Source organism: Vanellus vanellus (genome assembly GCF_965231255.1).
Source record: "Vanellus vanellus genome assembly, chromosome: 2".
Taxonomy (NCBI): Eukaryota; Metazoa; Chordata; class Aves; order Charadriiformes; family Charadriidae; genus Vanellus; species Vanellus vanellus.
This window is the reverse complement of record NC_138906.1, coordinates 72,671,771-72,693,590: the sequence shown is the minus strand read 5'-3', so window position 1 is coordinate 72,693,590 and position 21,820 is coordinate 72,671,771. Positions and strand designations below refer to the sequence as shown.

Sequence of the window (21,820 nt, the reverse complement as noted above, 5' to 3'; positions counted from 1 at the left end):
TGGGTTTCCTGACTTAGCAAAACTCTTGAGTTTCTTAATGCAGAGCTTACATGCCCTCTCAGTGCATCCAATATTTAAGGAAGCTTTCCAAAAGGCTGCTATCTGTGAGACTGTTCTGCCTTGATGCTGTGAAATTTCAGCTTCAGCTCAGGATACAGAACAAATGTTCCTGTAAAGCATATGCTAGTTTTTAACTGGCTGCATCTGATCATCACCCTTCTCCGCCAGCTCTCAAATACTGCTAGAACATCACCCACTTGAATGGCAAGAGCTGCTGGCAGGCTTGCAGTGAATAGACTGAGCTGCTCACTGAAGAGCTGAAAAAGAAAAAAAAAAGAAATCACAGCTACTGTCTACTGATCTGACGCGGCTGTGATCAATGGGCATGCCAGATGCAGCATCATCGCGCAGAACTGCCTTCATACAGTGCAGCGTGAAAGCACATCACATCCTGCAGACCACTTGTAGCAGTACAGTGAAAACACAACCCCTCCATAATGCAGTTGTTCCAGAAGGTCTGAAAAACACATTACAATTTTCTTATCCTGCTTCTCTCTGATCTATGTGGCTCTATAATAGTGACTGCTGACACATTCAGCATTGTATTTGCAAGCTTCAAATGGTTTATATCCTCTGATGGGTCATCTGGCCATACATCAGAAGATGAACTGCGACCACAGCATCATGAATGCAGCTTTTCTGCTTTTTACTACACCATTAGGACATGACTTAAATTGGAAGCAGATTTGGGGGATTATTCAACTCCAAGCTTTTCTATCCCGATGGCCTAACCCTCCAACCCATTTTAATGACATCTGAATGCAGTTCAAAAGATCATGTGGGCCATTAGTAAACTGAGATAATTGCAGCAATCATACTGAAAGATAGGTATGACACACTAATGCAGAAGTCTCTAATAGAGGAAGATGTGAATCTGAAGAATGGGACATAAAGGACTGAAGGGAACTCACTAAGGTATTAAAAGTTGGAGCTGTGTGGAAACAGTGTGATTAAATTAAGAAAGGACAAAATAATGTAACTACAAAGGTACCTCTTCCAGAAAACAGATCAATCCGAGCTACAGCCTTCTGAGGAAGGTGGTGGAATCCCCACTAGGGAAAATATTTAATATGAGATATATCACAAAAATACACTGTAGGGAAAACTCTGCTCTGTGCAGGAGATTGCCTAGGTGACCTCAACAGCTCTGTCTCAAATGGCTATGAACATATGATACAATAAGATAGTTTGTCTGTCAGAGACAAACCCAAACTTGAATAGTTGTTTTCATGATGAACCCACAGCAGCTTATTCCAGAGATTTAATATGACCAGTTCTTCCAGTATGTCATGATTATACCAGCTCTCTCTGAACACTCTTTATTTCTTTGTAATGAACTGTGACTATTACAAGAAAGGGTAGTCCTAAGACTAAGAACATTATTACACATCTGTGCCAGCTAAAATATCCACCACTACACACGTAACACTAAATAAAACTTGGTAGAATACATTCAAGTGACAACATTAATCTGCTCTGTATGATCATAGTACTTTTAGGTTTCACTCATGCTACATTAAATTACAACTGTTGTAGCCTCAGTGCTTAGGTGGCAAAGTAAGCAGTAGAGGGTGGGAAAGGAAGAAAACGTCATTTTAGCTTTGTTGCTGGATGAAAATCAGAGAGGAGGACAGCTACGAACGAAGTAGTCAGACATGGAACTTGAGGAATGACAAACACAACATGAGGGAAATGACAATGGCCACCAACCAGTATCTGTTTTTGTGGCCACTTCAGCTGTTCCAAGTCCATGTTTCTGTGTCTACTTAATTCCCTTGTGACAAGATGCTTCAAGAAGAAACCATGCACGACACCAAATTCTCCCACAAACACATCCCACACGAACATCAAAGCCACGGGTACAAACAAGGCCAGCCCTCTGCTCTTGGGCCAGGTTACAGTCAGCTGAGCTGAAACATCTCACAGCAGATCCAGCGTCATAAGCCTGTTATTGGATTTACTGAATTCCTGCTGGGTGAGGTATGCTTTCTACAAGGTTATGATTCAGAAATACACCAAAGGAGGCCACGACCAGCAACTTCTAATGAAAATGACTTGGTTTTGTTTCCTGCAAGTGAGGTACAGGAGGTACAAGGATGACATGTGCTTGAGCCCGCAGGGTTACTGCACAGGTACACTTGTGCCTAGGCAGTCTTTTTCCCTTTTGCACACTTTTGTGTACCTCAAACTTTTGATCCCCATTGACTGCTGTCTGACAAACATAGCATTAACAAGTCCTAAGTGAATTCATATGGGCTTCCCATAACTGCACCTAAGTTACAGTGCAAATCAGCCTAATTATATCAGCAGCCTTCTCTGCTTTCTGCTCCACTCTGCAAAGAGTAGACCCTTCCCAGAGGGCCAGTCAAGCAGGAGAAGCAACTAAGTACATTTCTGCATGTCCCAGTCCGCCAGAGGAGGGCAAACGGTCACCTAGCTCATGAATAATGCACCGTCTGTTTATGCAGCTCCAGAGAGCCACTTCAAATCAGCTTGTGGTCTCCAAAATTATTTTCGGTATACTTGGCCAGTCTCTTTAGTAGGCAAATCAAAAAGCTGCTTTTGAAATTCTCTCTGCTCACTTGAGGCTTTCCCTCCCCTCTGCTATACATAATCCAGAAGAAAGGAGACATGATTTTCTGGTCACTCCAGTTTCATGCTGGTATTACTTGTCTGACTTCAGTAGATTTACTCCTCATGTATACTGCTGTGACACAGTGAGGTTCAAAGATAGCTTAACAGCACACAGGGATGTACCAGCAATTCAGAAATGAGTCAGGAGGAGATCAAGCTGCATGTAGTACCATCAATGCTTTCTAAGCAGATGGTTAAGCACCAAGTATCAAAATAAGGGCTAAAACAGCCTTTTCTTCCATGTTGCAGAGGTGGAATCTGAAATAATGAACAAGCAGCGCAAGAGGGAGAGGGTGAAATTACAAAATATTCCTCCACCCTGCAAAAAAAAAAAAAAGTCTTTTAAAATACTGGCTCTCAGCCCAGAGGTCTGACCCCAGGGGATATGATGTCAGTAAGCCAATGTAACAGCAGAAGCAAACCTTGAAATGTAATGTCAACTCCCTGTAAATCTCATCTAATCCAAAATATTTCACATGAGAAAAACTTGGATAAAAAGAAGGCAGGAGAAGAAAAGCATAGCTGAACTATACAAAGTCATGCAAACTCTAGAAATAGCCATGTTAGGAAAAGGCTATGCTGTTCATTGGGCCAAGTCAAGCAAGTCATGGTGATAGTTCCCTTAGCTCCCGGTTTCAAGCCCAATGTTCAGAAATGTGCCAGTGTGGGCTCTGGACTGGGTGAGAGAGAGACAGCAATTAGCTATAACTTACAAGCAAAAGGTTCCCAACAATTTTTAATTCAAGGATCACTAAACTAAAAAAAAAAAAAAAAAAAAAAAAAAAGCACTGTCTTGTACCTTGCTCCCCCATTTGTCTCATTTGCAACTGTATAAACATTAAGCCTGAAATACTAATTTATTGCATTTTTCCCCCCTGTGGATTGATTACCTACACTTAGAGGAAGGTATGTATCTGCAGACTCTTATCTCACAACCTCATGTTGAGTAACACTGCTGTACTGTACCTTTAACCCCTCTTTAAGATCAAGCATCAATCATCCTTACAGCTGCATTTCTGTTGCTATTTTTTGGTTCAAGCCATACCCTTTAATTCACAGAGCAAAAATCCTGCCCCAGGAAAAGAGAAAGCAGAGGACTGCTGTCATGCATTCCCACTCTGGAGACTGATAATAAACAAGAGCTTCAAGAAAGATTCATTAGGACCTAAACATCCTTCTTCCTCCCCTCTCCTCCCCCTCCAGGCACAAGTCTGGCTCACGTAGCCAAGGAATAATCTTAAACCTTGCCTGACCCAGAAGAAACAACACAGAGCAGATGAAGTGCCACTTAATTTGCTCTGCCTCTCTGCCTGGGCCTGGCAGAGCCACAGATCACTCTGAAGATGCCCACATGCAATTTGTTGCCTTCAAGCCACTGGCTGGGGACTCCTGGGGCTGCAGGAGCATGGTCGGGTATTGCACGTATTAGGAAAGTTCAGCCTGTCTCAACAATAAAGAAGGCTGCAGGGATGCTGTTAACAGCATCTTTTTTTACCACTGGGACATTTAACTCCACTCAAACAGGACAAATAAGTCCGTGCCCACCTAACCATAATGCTTGCTGCACAACTGAAATACAGTGCGGGTGAACCACTGCCAAAGCCCAACAGCATTGTGGTGCAGGCGGGTTAATACATACCTATCTTTACAGGCCATCGCTAACAGGAGCTGGGTGGCATCAGCAAAACAGGGCAGTTGGCAGGGTTGTGACAAAGCTGAGTGTAGCAAGCAAGAGCAAGCCCTGACAGCTCTGACCAGCACTGTCCCCTTTCCCAGAGCACAAGAGGAAAGCTTTGTCCTAGAGACCCTCCCCAAAAACATCAAAGTCCATATTTTAAAATGACTTTTACTCATTTTCTACACACAGGTGGAATTCAGGCTAGGTGACACTGGCTGCCGCTCAGCAGTGCATTTCAGCAACCAACTCGGGAAGAAGACAACTCGCATACCTGAAAGTACATGAGGTTATGCCACAAGCAGACACATGACAGGTCACTTCAAACAGACCTTACTGCATTTGGCAAAGACTTCTGAATTTACTCAACAAGGCTCTTATCAAATGTCTCATGGTTTATTGATGCTGAAACAGCTACTCACCACCTCTGTTTAATAAACAAAAACATGTAACTGTGCTTAACTTCTCTTTACCTTCCTGTTCTTCTAGAGGAAGGCTAACTTTCCATCCTTCACCACCACAGCTATGTTCTCAGTAAGCTGCTGCATTTGGTGCTGAAAGCAGCTTCTGCCTGACCAGAATATGGCTTGGTAACTCAGTGTGGAGTCAGCAGCACCAGACAGGTTGCTTTTCTCCACTCAGTCTTGAACTATGATGCTCTCCCTGCTCTCCACAGGGAGAGCATCTTGACAGCATCTTTCTCTGGGAAGTTCAAGCCAGCTTGAAGACAAGACAGTAAAGGGAACACGCTGCTTTGTTTAACCTTTTTCACCACCAAAGTATACAGCTAGCACTTTCGCTTTCAAGGAGGGGTCATTAATTCACTGTATCTTAGTGTTGGAGGTGTTACAGCTCCCACTGAAGTCAATCATGCCTTCCCCCCACCAGCATCCCTCCCTGTTCGCCCTTTCCCAGTGCAATGCAAACCTGAGTCCAGGTCCTGCCTCAGCCCTCTCCTTGCAGCTGCATCTCACTGAGGTGACCGCATCATCACCACAGCAGCACGTCCTGGGGGCAACTGCTGCCCAGTCCTTCCTGGGGCAGCAGCCCACAGTCCAGCAGCAGGCAGGAGATGGGGGAACACAGCCCACGGCTGGTGAGACATAGAGCGTGCAGGGAGTTTGAGAGTCACAGCCACAACCACACACCTACACCCTCTTTCCCCTTCCATGTTTTTGCAAGCCCAGTCATGGCAGCGCAGCCTGCTGCCTTAAAAAACTCTTTTCCCTCCTGCTCTGGCTCTCTCCCATCCCCTCCCCTGCCGGCCTTTATTCAGCTGGTTTCCTCAGGCCAAATTTGTCAGCGTCACGGGTGCTTTTCCACTTTCTGTATTCATCTATTTTCCTCCGTTTCTAACGAGGGAGGTGCCGCAGGCTCAGGCCCCTGAGAGCAGCCCCTCCTCTCTTATCGTTTCACTGAAACACATCCTCTTCTTCCAGGCAAATGTTATCTGGTGGTTTTGAGAGTTCGTTTTCAAAAAGACAAGAAATGCCAAAGAACGCTACGCCTTTTCAACACCAGGCTTTGCACAAAGCTGGGCAGAGCTTGCCACACGGCTGTCACACGCAAGGAACCTGCAGCAAACGTCTGGCTGCTGCAAAGTGGGGCAGAGGGAACACTTCGGTGGTTTCTACCCCTAATCCAGGACCTCAGGCACTCAACAGCCCACTCTACTCCCTCCCTCATAACTGTCCTTTTTCGGCACTGCTTCCAAATGAAGGTAAGAAGCCAAACACAAGCCACTGAATGTAAGAAAATCAGCCAGGCAGAAAGCAATACGATATTCGCCGATTTGAGTAAAGCTTGCTGCTGTGCAGACAGCAGTGGCAGCCTGGCACAGCCATGGCCCGCTGCACATTTCCATCACGAATTCCACTCTCTTTGTCCCGCTCCCAGTATTTACAGCTTAACCATAAAAACTGCTCTGAGGTGAAACCTGGCAACAAGACATCAGCCATAAAGCAAACACTACATAAAAAAAATGAGTATTTGTTTAAAAAAAAAAAAAAAACACACAAAAAAAACCACAAAAAACAACTTGGTCTGGCCACTTCTTTCAGTCCCGCGGAAGTGCTGAGACAATGCAAGCAAATGGGTTTGGCTTTCCATTTCTTGTAATGCTGTGTTCAGTCGAAGACCAGTTTCGTTGGGAGTTTTGGACAAAACAATAACTGCTGGACAGAAAGCAACTTCAAACAGCTGACTTTCTGCCAGCTGCAAATCAGGCGGCTTTCAAGTCTTTAGGTTTCAGGCACATGGAAGTTCATTTAGGGTCATGCCTGGGAGCCCTGACACTCCTAACACTGATCAAACTCTCATGGGCCAAATTTGGAAGATTTTTTTATGACTAAAAATTTCAGAGACAGCAAGTTCTTCAGGGCTGTGGATCTTTCAGCACTTGACCTCGAAAGTAAATCCACTTGAGTCTTCCCAGGTACCTCCCACCAAGTAAGTCATCTCTGCACTGATGGCTAACAAACTGACTGCCTAAAGGACAACTGTATCTATTCCACTGCTTTTCACCAACAGAGAGCACTTGCCCAGGCAGATAACCTCCTTCCTACACTTAACCTGAAACACCCACTGCTGTACTGAGGCAGTCCACAAGGACAACAGCGTGCAACACACCTGAGGTGAGGACAGGCAAGACTTTATGAAACACCCACCTCCCTCCTCCCTCCCCTAATCCAAGTGACACCTCACTTTCTGGAAGAGCCCTACAAACTAACACTGCCTCCAATCACTTACCACTCTTGATGTGCTTCAAATCAACAGGCTCCAACACCTGCAGCTATCAACAGCATTGAGAGCTTTCCTGTCACTATAAAACTTCTTGTGGGAGATGTGAAAAAGCATAGGAGAAAGGGATTTTCACAGCTGTGTAAAGGGCTATAGGATCTGTAAAACTGGGAACCAGAGACACCTGGACTCCTGTACCCAGCTGCCCAAAGTGTTCTTCGCCTCTGTGTAATTTAACCCTAAAGAGGAATGAAGACGACCAACTGCATCTGTATTATTGTCGGAAAGAGCTTGAGTTGCATGAGCACGCAGGGAGATAACGGCATGAACTCAAAAGATTAAATTCTAGGAAATCTAGAGGTAAATCTCAGATTACTCCATCCAGGTCTTTTTTCTGGCTTGCATGTCTGAAAAGCAACAGGCCAGCTGAAAGTAGTTTAATCCTACCAGAATCAACATGTGACTATAAATATCTTGTTTGGACATAGGGCCCCAAATTTCCACTATCTTGCACACTGTGAAGCAATTTACAGTTGCTAGAACATTCAAAAGAAGAAGAAACAAGACCCAAGACTGACAACGCATGGCATTTTGAATGAACGAACTATTCTCCAGTTCCTTTAAATAAAGCATATAAGACATATTGTTCCCCAGATTATCCATGGTATTTTGATTAATATCCTAGATACTGTCTACATCAATCCACCTCTCATAGTCTTGTAATTATGAGTTTAGAGACTGGGACACCACAGCTGCATTAAATCAGAAGAGAGGCTGGTGGTACACAGTTCTCCAATCAGAGCTACAGAGTCTATGTTAATCTGAAGCTAATTTTCTGACCTCTCTTTCTCTGTGGCCATTCCCCACCCCCCCCCAAGAAACTACACCCACTGTTTGCTGCAAGCAAATTGAAGTAGCACAGTTAACCAAGTCTTTAGTTTCCCTAATATTAGTTTCAGCCTTAACAGGCTTTACAGTGCCAGGCAAGTTCAGGAATAAAAGAGATAGAGAGAAAAAGACAGAAAGGACAGACTGAAAAGGTAATCTTATTACTAGATATGTACCCCATGAACAATAATCAATTGCAAATTCATGTATTTTTATTTGCTGGCAGGACTTGAAGAATACTATACACTCAGTTTTTCCTGCATTAACAGTTGTAGCAACTTCACAAGCCTATTGCCACAGCACAAGCCCATCCAAAGTTTGTTCTAGAGATTGTTGATATGCAGACAAAGAATATATACACATACTTACACTCATTACAATCACAGGAGTATAATCCATGTGATCTGCTTGGTTCCTGCACTCAGAGTTCCCAGCTGTAAGCACCACACAATCCACACAAGAATTTAGGCTAGCACGCTCAGATCAGACAGACAGTTCTAAAAGCCAAGAAATATCTGCCGTCCTTGCTCTGGTCCAGAGCTGTGGTGCAAATACACTTCTGACCAGGAAACTTTATCAGCATGGATACTACCTGCTAGGAGGACTCTGAAAACACGCAGTCCACTCAGAGGGTCAAAGCCATGTCCTCAGTGCCTTGGTAATATCTATTCTTTAGCAATTAAAAACAAACAAACAAACAAACAACAAAACAACCAGTTTCTCATAGCACTTCTGTGCTATCAAATGAACCTTACAGCACAGGCACCTCCTGTACCATTAACTCTTTGACACACCCTTTTCAGTGAAAGGAGATGCGAACAATTCCTCCACAAAGTAAGCAAAAGCCTCAAAATCCAATCTTTATTAGGCTGAAGAGCTCACAAGGCCAGTTAATACCACACTTGTTGCATTACTTTTAAGACTCTTCAAGGGAACCTTTGATTTGCCAAAATCCCATTCATCAGTGAGAGCATCACCCCACAATTTTATTTTAAGCACCAAGCAAAAGAAATGTTTTCGAATACCCTGGTATTTACCTACTTGGTGAAACACACTAAAAAGCCAGAAACAGAAGACATCACACATGGCCCCATACAGTGCCATTCCATCTAGCACAAGTTCCTTATAAGCACAATTACGCCAAGACAGTACATGACAGTTCCAGCAACTACCAGCACCCTACTTGCTTTCACCCAGTGCTCTGGGATGATTCTGCCCAACGCATGATGCCCTAGGCAAGCAGTCTACAGGACTGGAAGAGTGATGTCCAGACCTGATATTAAGTATCTTCCTACACTTGAGCATCTCTTAACAGCAGCTACAAATCCAAACTTGCTCCCATCAGCTTAAGGCGATGCTCAAGGTTGTACGTGCAACCAACATTACTTACATGTATGCTATTGTGTGTCTTCCAAAACGTCAGTTGCTCCAGTCAGCACAGAAAGGCCCTGCCTGTTTGCTAAAGGAAAGGGTTTCCCAGCATGCAAAGGGCCATAACATACTCTAAAGACAAACTCCATAGTTCATTAAAAATAAATACAGAAGTCTCCCAGCTGCTGAGCCATCACTGCTCAGAGCAAGCTGGCTTAATAAGGTTTTTGCAGCATCTGTTAAATAAAGCTCCAACACTGGAGAGATGATTACTTGCATTAATAACCCACAAAATATACAGTGGCAGATACAATCCTCAAACTCAACACAGCCACGGATCACTCAATCCCAGCCATGAATCCTCCCCAGAGAAGGGAGTCCCTCCAACAGTCCTTGCAATTCCTTCACAAGCTGCCCCATACACATTTAAAAGGGACACCAACAAGATGAGCACAGACCTTATTTTCAACCGGGAATCAGGTTTCCTTGAACTGTCCCCACCCCTCTCTTCCCACCCTGGTTTTAGACCACCTGAACAAACAATCCAGGGAACAGCCCTGGCCAGAGTGACAGAGATCAGTCCTCTTCAAGCAGCTCAGAGATGTTTGTCACAATCACCGTGCCCTCAACAGCGTTCAGCCACAGCGGGTCCTGTGGTAAGAGGAGGAGACATCAGAGGACCCAGCTTCTGTCCCTGTCACCAGTTTCGCACACAAGCTCCAGTAGGTTTCTTGATGTCCCTGTGTTCCCCCATCTCCAATCTGTAGTTTTGGGAGCCCTGAAAGATGAAACTAGCTTCAGAAACTTCAATCTAATTAAAATACACAACCTACCTTATGGCAAATGAAAGCTCAGGACAGAAATCCTCAAGCCTATTCTCATCGTGCCACTCTTGCTTAAAGCAGATAGAAGTCTCAAACACACACCAAGGGTACAAATGCAATGATTTTGTCGTCCCCCTGACAGGTAAGGGGTCAGAGGTCTCTGCACGCAGCTGGCAGCAGGTACAGTGTCAGCAGCTGCCGTAACATCTGTGCACATCAGGTCTTGTGAAGGATCACCTTCGCCTACGTGAACAAATCTGTAATTTCGAACAACGACAATCACAGTACCAACACAATTAAATTTCTATGAAGAGCCGCGAGACAGCACTATAATCAAAGGCATAAACAAATCTGCTAGCTAGCATCATATCTTACAAGCAAACAGATCAGCCTTTATGAGATAGAAGTGAGATGCCTTGAGACCACAGCCTTTCCTCATTTTAGGCATACAATGCATCAAAGTGTTTTTCCTAACAGTTAGATGATAGGGTCCAGTAAAAATTAGAGACAGAATTACATTTCAGGTCCATGGTTCTCTCAAGCTTTGCCAACAGTCATAGACCGTGTCCAAATGTACATTGGCTAGTTTAGCAAAGATGTCACCCCTACAAACCAAGCAACTCATGACATGGATTTTTAAGCAGAATTCTTCAGCAACATGAATAACAAGTTCCACCTGTTAATCAAGGACACAAAACTCAGGACACCTTCTCATGCATTTGGATAATGCTGTATCTTGTTTCCACAAACTAGACTCAGGGAGTGCTGCTGAGTGCTCTGCCCAAGAAATGAGGCTTTATCACAGCATCTCATACTGTTGAACCACAAAGCATCTTTCACAACACTAAATTGTCAAGTTCCTTCAAAGGAAGCAGCAAGTCACAAGAGTTCTGCAAGCTTTGTCACGCTTATTTAGTGATGGACTTTTGTAAGCTAGGGCTAACACTTCTAGGCACCTCTGCTCCAAATACCTTCCCTCATACTTATTTTTTATTCCTGCAGACATGCTGTCATAACACGGTATAGAAGCACAACCGTACTGAGCTACGGAATTGCACAGATGTAGCTATATCTTAATTTTTTATGAACTGGTACAAACGCAGTTTGCAAGCAAATTCCTACTTACATGAATTACTGCGCCTGACAAATATTCCCTGCAAGGAATCAGGGATTTTCTCTTCAAGGAGACTACTGAAGTAAGCAAAGGTTTGCAGAACTATGTCCCAAGACTCCCACCAATCATTTCGTAAATTGACAGAGATGCCTTTGCCAAGAGGACAGACCTGCAGGGCCAAGGTCCTCTCCCTGCTGCATGGATATTTTTTCTTTTGTGCCACAACATGTTCTCAGTAACGTCACCATAAATTTCAACTATTTCCTTTGATCCAGCAGAGCTTTACTGGCATTCAGAGTGGAGCAAGTGAGTTCAGAATCCGAGCTTTTACAGGCATCTTTCAGGCACATTTCTGGAATTTATTTTAACGTGCACGAGCTTGGCTGCAACTGTTCCAGATGTTCTCCCAGCTATTCTCTCTCCCCTTTCCTATCCCCACATGAAACAGTAACAGTTGCATTGTATTTTATGGGCTGAGGAAGTGAAGGAAAGGGAGGGACTTCCAGGAATTTTTAATTTATATATTTTTCACCTTAATGTGTGGTGGTTTTTTAAATTGTTATACATATATGGAACTATATGTAATGCGTATGTATAGACACCAAGAGAAAGAATTCCAAGTGCTCAGTCTAGCCTTCGGTTTCGCATTTTTAAGCGACAGCACTCCAGCCCAGAAAGGATAGCTACTATTTTTACAGTTCTCTCTACTTGCTTGACTATTTGGATTTTGAAAAGCTCGCTATATTAAGGCTTCTCATTAGCCATGTGAAGCCCAATACCCTAGACACAGTATTTGATTCAACCATGACCTCCCTTCTGGGCATTTCCTGGCAAAAAATGGCCAGCTGGAAGAGCTAAAGACTGCCAAACATTCACTGCAAGGAAGTGCCAAAACAAGGGTCTTTATTGCTGATAAAAGCCCTGGGAACATCAGAATGCAAAACAAAGTTGCTACCTTTTTTTCATCCCCATCTGCTTCACTAAAACTGTGACTGCTGCTGCAATGGAATTGAAGACATTGGTTATCACCCTGAGGTTAAACTCTGGTATGGTAGCAAATGATGAAAGTAATTTTACTCCCTGTGAAATCATGTTTATTCTTATGCTACTACCAAGTTCCTCACACCACGTTCTCATTTTCTGTGCTCTTCACCATGCTCACGCCACGTGCACTCTTCATCACTGCTCAAGTCAGGTGTGATAAATAATAACTTTCATCATCAGCCCTGGCTGTGCTAAAACAAAGGATGCTGTTATCTCTTTCCAAAGGAGAAAGGGCGGGGGGTAAACTCTCATCCTCCACAATTCCCTAAAATTCCTGTTATGCTGTGGGTCAGATTTGCAGACCTGTGTATTAATAAGATCTGGTGTTTATGCTACCCTGGATGCCAGTTCCACCATCTGGAAGTGCAGCTATAAGAGGCATCCACAGTGCTCAAGGATAATTATGCTTACGCTTGCCAGGTGCATGAGTCTTGTCTGACATCAGTCTTCAGTGCCAGCTGTGCGGTGCAGCAAGGCCCAGCCTCCTCGGCTCTTCACCACCACATTTTTAGCACAGCCAGCTCCTGAACAACCACAGAAAAACTCTTTAGACCTTTTGGGGACTTTTGCTCAAAGGCCTCCAAACTCACAGTGACCCCAAAGCCAAACAGGATTCCTCCCAGTGTCCACAACTATGAAGCACCTAACAATACATCGACCACCTTTACACAAAGTACAGCTGTACCAATACAACTAGAGCTGGACTACACCAGTAACATAGACACACTTATACCAGCTGAATGCTCTAAACATATTTGCAACTGCCAATTTATGCCTGCATGGGAATAGCCTGTGCCAAATACCAAACACTGATGCCATTATGCCGGCGGAACAGCGTTCACACCAGGAGTCACACCAGCTGGACTTCTAATGGCCACACAGCAATTATTACATTAAAGAAATCATACCCCTTGCAGTCATAATTACACTGGTACAAAAGCCTATGTGCAGACCAGGCCTTAAATCAATTTAGGGAACTTACACCAGGGATTGTTCCTGTTTAATCACACGGCCATTTAAATCAATTTGTTTAAATCAAGACTTAAGACCTGAAATAATTTTTTGCTACCTGCATGCACACTGACCTTGTAAATTAAGTCCCTGACTTTGCTCACTCTTACAAGCTAAGAGTTTATTATATGAGTAATAAACAAAAAGCAGCAGGGTAAATGCTTTGGTGGTTTGAGGAAAGCAGAACAAGTCATAGTAACTCTGGATAATGCTGTGGCAAACTGATATTAACAGTGAAGTGTGTTTGTTGCATTGCAGTAGCCTGTGGAAAACACCAGTCTTGGTTTTCCTAGAAATTTAACTCCATTTTCATCCTCGGTGGCTTTGCCACCAGTATTGCTAAATGGATACAGAGAACATACAGAGAAAAGGACAGTAAGTCATAGTATGCTTCAGCACAATTTACCTAGTTCTCAAACAGAAGTGGACAGAACAACATATATAGCATCTTGCAGAGTTTTTACCCTGCCTCCATCAGGGGCTGTGCCTGACTGACTATCCATGTCATACAGCAAATCTCTGCCATGTAGTGTGAATCTCAGGCACGAGAGGGCTTTTTTAAGAAAAAAAAAAAAAAAAGAGAGAGAAAAGAGGCAACAGTGGGAAGCTTGAAAATGTAGTCCAACATATTTTCCTTTCTTCACACTTATCTACACACTCTTCCTTAATTCCCCTATTATTTAATATTCTTCCAAAACCTTGAACAACAGAAGCAGGACACAAGTCCTTCATCTGCAAAGCTGGCACTCAAAGTTCACTGTTCTTTACCTACACCACTGAGCACTCAGCAGCACAAGCCCCTATACCCAGAAACAAAACAAAGTCATGGAGAGAAGGTCTGTTGAAGAGCAATCAGACAGATCAGTACCACAGCAGGTGTTACATAAAAGATCTGTTTTCTGCGCTTCTCCATGTTATAGGGATGCAATAATTTACTCCAGAAATTAAATAATTACAATACTTAGCCCAGGCACATCTCTAACAGTTTAAACACAGCTTTTATCAGGACCTTCTCTCATAGAAGAAAGCTATGCTACACATATTCTGTTTGCGTAACAGCATCCACAGCACAGTTGTGCCATTTGAACCAAAACAACAGTTGCACAAGACACTGCCTATGTGATATCCACTCTACCAACTGTGCCAGCAAGAGAAAGACAAAAGTTGATCCTCACTAGCACAGCCACAAGGCCAGACACGCATGCCTACACCTCTAGCAGCAATGCAGTAATGCCTGCTTTGCTCACAGGAGTTGGTTTCACCATTTCCAGCCCTTTCCTAGTTAACAACACTTTAGTCAAATCTTCATCAGCCACACCAGAAGCCACACCTAAGAGAGCTACATAGCTCTTTCAAGCTATTTTCAACACCAAATCAAGACATTATGGCACCACTAATGCCAGTGTGCTGCTGTCAACGCTGACAAGGAAACCCTGAGAGGACCTGCAATGGAAAGTGCACTAGTGCGCACTGATCTTTGAACAACTCAGTTCTTCCAGTACACCAGACCGTATTTAGCTGTATTTGCCACCATTGCTAACACCAATGTAATACCAGAATAGCGCAAGAAGAATAGTGTTCAAAGTGCACTGAAACAGAGAGAGGCCTTAAGGACTTGCCTACATAGAGATTAAAAACAAGACAAAAGCCCACTCTGACTCGCGTATTTAAAGAAAGCCAAATTTCTCATCAAAATATCACTGCCCTATGGGCTTTGCCTAACAAAGCATGACAGATCTGCCACCAGCAGCAGCAGAGGCCAGCGCTGCCCTCACTTCCTTCCCTGCTCCTGCACCAAAGGTCTGAGCCCCCAGCAGCTGGAAGGAGGGTGTCTATGCTCCAGCATCCCATTTTGCTGTTTAAATCACAGGGAGAAGTAGGGTGGCCAAGGGCTTGGGCACACATTTGTTTCAGCCAACTCACCTACAGGGCACAGTAACCTTTGATAGAGGAGCAGAAAGCTGAAGAACCTTAACTTTCTAAACTGACAGTGCTGCTACTTCCCACATCTCTACGGCTTCCAGTTGAGTGGGCAGAAGACTAGATCCACAGCAGTCCTCAAGGCCTTCATCCCATCCTGCTTCAGCTGCCCATGCTGGTCCAGAGATGGCAACACAGCAACTTGTCTTTGCAGCCTTTTGGGATTCTCAAGGCCAGGCACTCTGTTTTAAAACAGTACGGAGGAGATTGCAGCAACACAAACTGACGTAACCGGATAAAGGATCACAATGATGGTCTTCATGCCTGACATGGTTTAATACAACCACTGCAATCACAACTGGCTGTTCCTTAGTCTAGGCAAATTTGGGTGCGCCATGGCAGCATGAGATCAGTGCCCCAGTATCCAAAGTCTGGTCCATACTGAGCATCCAACCTACCCTACTACTGCAACAACAGAATGGGTTGTTACTTTCAGACAGAATCGGACAACTGGGAAAAATGAAAAAGTACCTTTGATGTGAAGGCCAGAAAGGAAACAAGAGCTTTGTTAGGGGATTTTTTTTTTTAATTTGTTTTTTAACCAGTACCTGAACAGCGGTCTATTACCTTAGCTGTCTCAGAGGCCCAAACCCACAGTATCTCTGTAGTATTTTTACAGGAACACGACTGGAATTAAAGGTCTGAAGTACTGAAAAGGTCAATGGAAGAGCTAGGTGCCATTTTCTGGGGTACACTGTCATCACTCGAGCCAGAAGACTTGCAGCTGATGGCCAGGAGGCTCTTCAGACTGACTTTCTCATATGTGCAAAAAAGGCATTGCAACCTTTGCTAGCTCTGCTGATTAAAGATAGACAGCACTTCATCTGACTTTTTCTTTTGCAATAAGATGACCATAATTCACATTTAATATGCTGCAAAGTCATCTGCCTTCCAAGTACAAGAGCGTGTTCTGCTGAAAGTCACCTCTGTTAGCTCAAATTTAAACTCAATATTGCAGGACAGATATTACATTGCTATTAATAATAAATAATCATGATAATGTTTTCCCTTAATAGAGCATCTCATCCCAAAGGATCCTAACCATTTTACAAACTCTGGACCAAGTTCTATCCACTGCTACAACCCTGTAATTTCTGCGATTTGCACAGGTGCAGAGGAATGTAGAAATTAATTCAAGGTTGCATCGTATCTGTGAATTACTTCTCTGCAGCTCATGTTCCTCCCACCCCAGGAGTTGATCCAGAGATTTATTGCCAGTGCTTTAACAAGGGGTTCTCAAAAACATCATCCGGACAGCAGGCCTGACTGCAAGCCTATGCGATGCCCATGATTCCTGGAAAGGGGCGGCAAGGTGAGAGTCTGAGCAGTACTATTTACATTTCTCTCTAAAGATGCTCCGTCATGACCACAACCAAGTATAGAAGGAGCACTGGTCAAACAACAAATTTAAGTGCTGCTTAAGGGGAACAACCCCTGGAGGGCTGGGAAAAATCATACTCTCTATAGTCCCCAGGCAGAATGGGCTCCTACCATGCGCTACTACAATATAAACATTTCAAAAAGTAATACTATGTAGACATGGTTGTGAACACATGCAGCAAATATTCAGCACAGCTTGGTGTTCCTGTTCTTAACTTAAGACGAAAGAATAAGCAAAACTCCTGTAAATAGAATTAAGGGTAACATCTCCAGAGACATGCTTTAAAAACATCTGGTACTTCATTCTTCCCCAAAGCAAAACATTTGCTCCCCAGAAACACTTATGTGAACCTCAGGAGTAAGTTCTCTTGGGCAAAGTTGACTTGACTCAAGCACCAACAGAACCAGGCACATAGAAATGTCTGTGCCTTCCCCTTCAACTTCAAGATGAAATGTCATCAAGGACTTCACAGCAGCACCTGTAGTACGTCACTTCACATGATGTGGCAGCTATTTAATCATGCAGGGCAACCATTTCAGTCAGGATCTGAAGAATGTCATGTTTAACTGAACAAAGGGGAGGGATTACACTGTAAAAAGTCATGTGTTGACAGTTTTGAACTAGGTGGTGGGTTATATATTGTCTGTACCAGCAATTCTTCTGACGCTAAGCACAAATAGGCACTCTGGTGACATATTTTTCCCCTGTATGCAAACACATCTCCCATGCCTGATCACACTTAGGATACGACTGTATTGCCGACGCATGCAGACAGGGGAAAAGCAGACCACTTCTAGCAAACCTGCCAAACTTTTCAGCTCAGTGAGAAGGGAAAACACCCTTATTCAACACTAGGACTATTTTCTATGCTTACCTAAACATTCAGCCATTGATCTTTCTTGACCACCAAGCAGCAAGTCAATCGGGACATTAGTTTTGCATTATGCTACAGGGAACAAGTACAAACAGCAACAAACAAAAGAGCGCCCAAGTGAGCAGAATAGACCAGAGTCAGGAAAGAGAAAGGGTCTATCAGCCCCATTTTGTAGAAGCAAACAAGGAATTTGATTCCTTTCACACAGAAGTGACAGAGGCCATCAGCGTATTTCACATAAAACACCACGGGTTTTATTCATGCTCTTGGTCACCATCCAAACCAGCCTGGTTTCCAATTCTCTCTTGAACTTGGTCTGTTCCATGGACTTGCACAGCATTGGTCTAGCTCCTAAGATGACTGCCACGCAGAGTCAGAGCCAGCTCAGGATCCTGCTTCTAACAGAGACGAGCTGCAGAGGCTTAGAGGAAAAGTTAACAGGGCAGGTTTAAGCTGTATTTCTCCCATTTTCTCCCCCCAACAGCTTCCAGGAAGCCACAAGTTTGGGGACTTCCTCAGCTGGGGCGTGTATTCACACATATGTGTTTTAATAGCGGTTGACGGGCTGCCGTGCCAAAAACATGTTTCGAGCAGCAATACATCTCACATGTCAGACATATCAGTGAAAACAGCAACCAAGTTTTTCCCATTGCGTGGTCTGAATTAAACACAGCTGCAGGGACACCTGTTTCACCCCACCTTCACCTCTGGAGCCCACATCAGAAACAGGGCAGAGTGGATTTGAACGTGCTGCAAATTCGGAGCGTAAACACAGCTCTAGGCGGGCAACAGAAACACCGCCAACTGCTTCCTTGCGCTTTTACTTTTTAATAATGAAACCTCCCCAGATGAGCACAGCTTTGGGCAACAAGCCAATTTAAAATAAAATACAGGTACAAAAGAAGAATTGGTCCCTGTCTCTTCCCAGGCCAGATATGCCTCGTCCCATATGGAAGCCAGACCTGGGTGTAATAACAAATAACTCACGTCTGTCTTAACCTTTTCTGCTGCAACGCAGGACATCATGTTTAGACCTGAAGCCTCCACCTATATGTAAAACCTCTGGTATCCCTGTCTATGTCCTATCACTAGCTGCTGCATAATGTTTCTTGTGTGAAATCTCAAGAAGAAAAAAACAAACACAAAAAAAATAAAGTTAAAAAAAAGAAAAAAAAAAGAAAAAAAAAGACCCACATCTTTTCCTTATCATAGTAAGGAATGTTCTTCCAGCTTCTGCTTTCCTCTATCTATAAAATATTGTCCCTGCTTACCAGAGGCTTTTGAAAACCACACTTGATGAATGCAATTGCACTCCTCCCCTCAAAAGAGAAAATTCAGTGACTGAAGCAAAATAATCGTTCCATGGCACAGCAGTTCCCAAGCCATGAAGCACAAGCAGGCCCAGGTGAAGGGGCTGCCAACGGGGAGGTATTCCTCTCAGCAGTTCAGGAACTACTGCTCTAGCCCCCTGTTTGCACCCGTATGAACATGGAAGAACTTTCATTGTTGTAGATCCAATGACTGAATTTAAAAAAAAAAAAAAAAAAAGGACAAAAAAACCCCCAACAAACACAACACCCACACAACCACCAAACAGTAAAAATTTACCTCTGAAATAACTGGGGGGAAGATTTATTTATAGTCCAAGAGATACTTCTGTAAATAATAATGCTTTAAGTAATACACTAAAAAAAAATTATCACATCACATATTATCACCTTCTGACATGTTTAATCCCTACTTAATGACCATTCCACACGTTTTTACACACATTTCACTACCCCTGCAACATACAAATAACTGTTGGGGAACGGGAGGAAACCAAATTAACTAGAGGTGAAAGGGAACTGAGAATGGTACAGTACTAATGAATAGGGAGAAAACACCTATTTTTCTCTCTCTCCAGTCTGTTGTTAGCAGATTGCATCAGCAAGTTATCAGTAACATCTCAGCTACATCAATTGTCAGCATCATTCATAAATTCAGCACGTGTTTGGGAACAGATTTTTTTTCTCCTTTAGCTGCAAATATTCGGAGAGGGACAAAACATAGTATTACTTTAAGCCCTCCAGAAAAATCACATCAATTGTGTTTCTTTATTACTTCAGAAGTTTTTGTTTTCATACCAAGTGCCTCGTGTCTGCCTGAAACCTCATGGGACTCTACCTCTAAGAGCACAGAGAAGCCGGGGCACTTCAATGAGCAACACCTGCAGGGAAGTGTGTCACAGGAAAACTGACACAATTGCCACCAAATTCATGCGTGTCAAACGTGAAACCTTGTTAGCTTGACACTGTCTTTTATTTAGGTTTTGTGGGATACAAATATTCCTCCATTACAAATTAATTCACACATCGTTCTGGCAAGCAAATCAGGCTTCCGGTGCAAGTGTTGTACCTTCAGGAAAAAGTCAAGAGTATATTATAAAAGACAAGCAAACGCTCTAACTCAGAGACAAGAATTTCCAAGTACAGAAAGCAACACTGAGCAAGGCTTCCAGACCAATGCCTACACTGTAGTTAGGTACTGTCTTAATTCCCTTAACTGCTTAATTTTAAAGGTCGGAAGCACCAGCTGGCTGTGATATTAGCAGTGTGTGAATGGTAACTAATCCTAAACGAGTACGCCAGTAGCAATGCAACACTACGACATGCCACACACACAGTTATGAGGCTGACAGCGATAGCAATCAGCCTACATAGCTGCGGCCCCAGCGCCAAACCGGCCACCCCGACTCGCTAAACCTCAGCGATGACTCACAGCATTTCCCCCTCACTTTTTACTCTTTCCCACCTGTATTTGCAGAGGGGGCAGATTCCTAACTCCGGAGGGTGCTACCGCTACAATCCATCAGAAAACAAGTATTTAAGGACCCGGGAAGCTGGAAGAGCAGCGCCCAGAGCTGGAGAAAGGGAGATGCTGCCCGCTTCTGCACGCTTGAAACCAGAGAAGCTGACAACGGTGCGTGCCGGCTTCCTCGGTCCCTCCTTCCCTTTGTACACGATCTTAATTAAACCTCGGCTGTAAAAACAGCTTTCCCCCTGCTCTCACCGTTTCCTGCCTCCCTCCCCGCTTTGTACCGGGGGACGCGGGGCAGAACCGGCACCCCCTCCCCCGCACAGCCCCTCCCCCCCCCTTTCCCCCCACGGCGGCAGCGATGCTCGGCTCCCCGCTCCCCTGCCGGGCGCCGGCCAAACGCGGGCAGGATGATGATTTTCTGCCCCCCCCCCCCTTTTTTTTTTTCATTAAAACTGACTTTCCCCTTTTTACCATCACACGGATGACACCTGGTTTCCCCCCCCCCCGCGTGGGCTGTGTGTCAGGCCCGGTCCCCAAGCATCCCGGAGGGGGCGGGTGCCTTATACCGCCAGGGAGAACCAGCCCGGCAGGGAACCGGCGGGGGATTGTCACACCGGGCTGCGGCAGCGCCACCCCCCGCCGCCCCTCGGGCCTGCGGCAGCGGGGAGCGCCGGGCACCGGCGGCTCGGGCCAAGCCCTCTCCGCACGCACGGGGAAGATGGGGGACGCGAAGCAGAGGGAAAACTCCGCGCCGAGGCGGGGTTTCGCTGCATCCAGCCCGAGCCCAGAGCGGGGTCGCCGTCGTCACTCCCCTCACACACACACACACACACACACACACACACACACACACACAGAAGACACCCCCCCACCGGGCCACCCCCACTCACCCAGGGTCTTGACGGCGACCTGCCGGGTGAGCGGCGGCGGCAAGTTGACGCAGACCAAGTCGACGTCCTGGTGCAGCAGCACCTCGTCGATGCGGCTGGTGTAGAAGGGGACGCTCATCTCCTTGGCCAGCTCCTCCGCCTCCTCGGGCGTGCGGCCCCACAGCGCCTTCACGGCGAAGCCCTCCGCCTTCAGCAGCGGCACGATCACCCGCGCCGTCAGGCCGGTGCCGAACACCCCCACCCCGGGCAGCATGGCGGCGGCGAGGGGCGAGGCGAGGCGGCACGGCGAGGCGAGGCGAAGCGAGGCGCTCCCTCCTTTCCTCAGCGCCGGCCGGGGCGGAGGGAGGAGGCGGCGGCGGCCGCCGAGCGGGGGGGAGAAGGAGGCAGACCCCCTTGGCTGCTGCTGCCGCCGCCGCCAAAGCCACCGCCGGGGCCGGGACCAGCCGCCCCCCGCCTCAGCAGCGCCGCGGCCGCCGGCTGCCCCGCCATGCCCGCACCATCACACACGCCCCTGCGGAGGCGCCGGCGCTGCCCTC

The 21,820-nt window shown here is 45.2% G+C and overlaps 1 protein-coding gene across 2 annotated transcripts in view; it reads right to left on the bottom strand.

The window, feature by feature from the left end:
* GFOD1 (Gfo/Idh/MocA-like oxidoreductase domain containing 1) overlaps nt 1–21,537 on the bottom strand; it is a gene marked incomplete at both ends in the record, with an annotated part of 73,675 nt that extends 52,138 nt beyond the window's left edge. The window contains one exon of one of the 2 annotated variants that reach the window (XM_082479331.1): nt 21,246–21,537. In XM_082479331.1, coding sequence (XP_082335457.1) covers nt 21,246–21,537 — 292 coding nt within the window. The remainder of the gene's footprint in view (nt 1–21,245) is intronic. The other variant, XM_082479332.1, reaches the window with a different exon arrangement.
* Nucleotides 21,538–21,820: the final 283 nt, after the last annotated feature.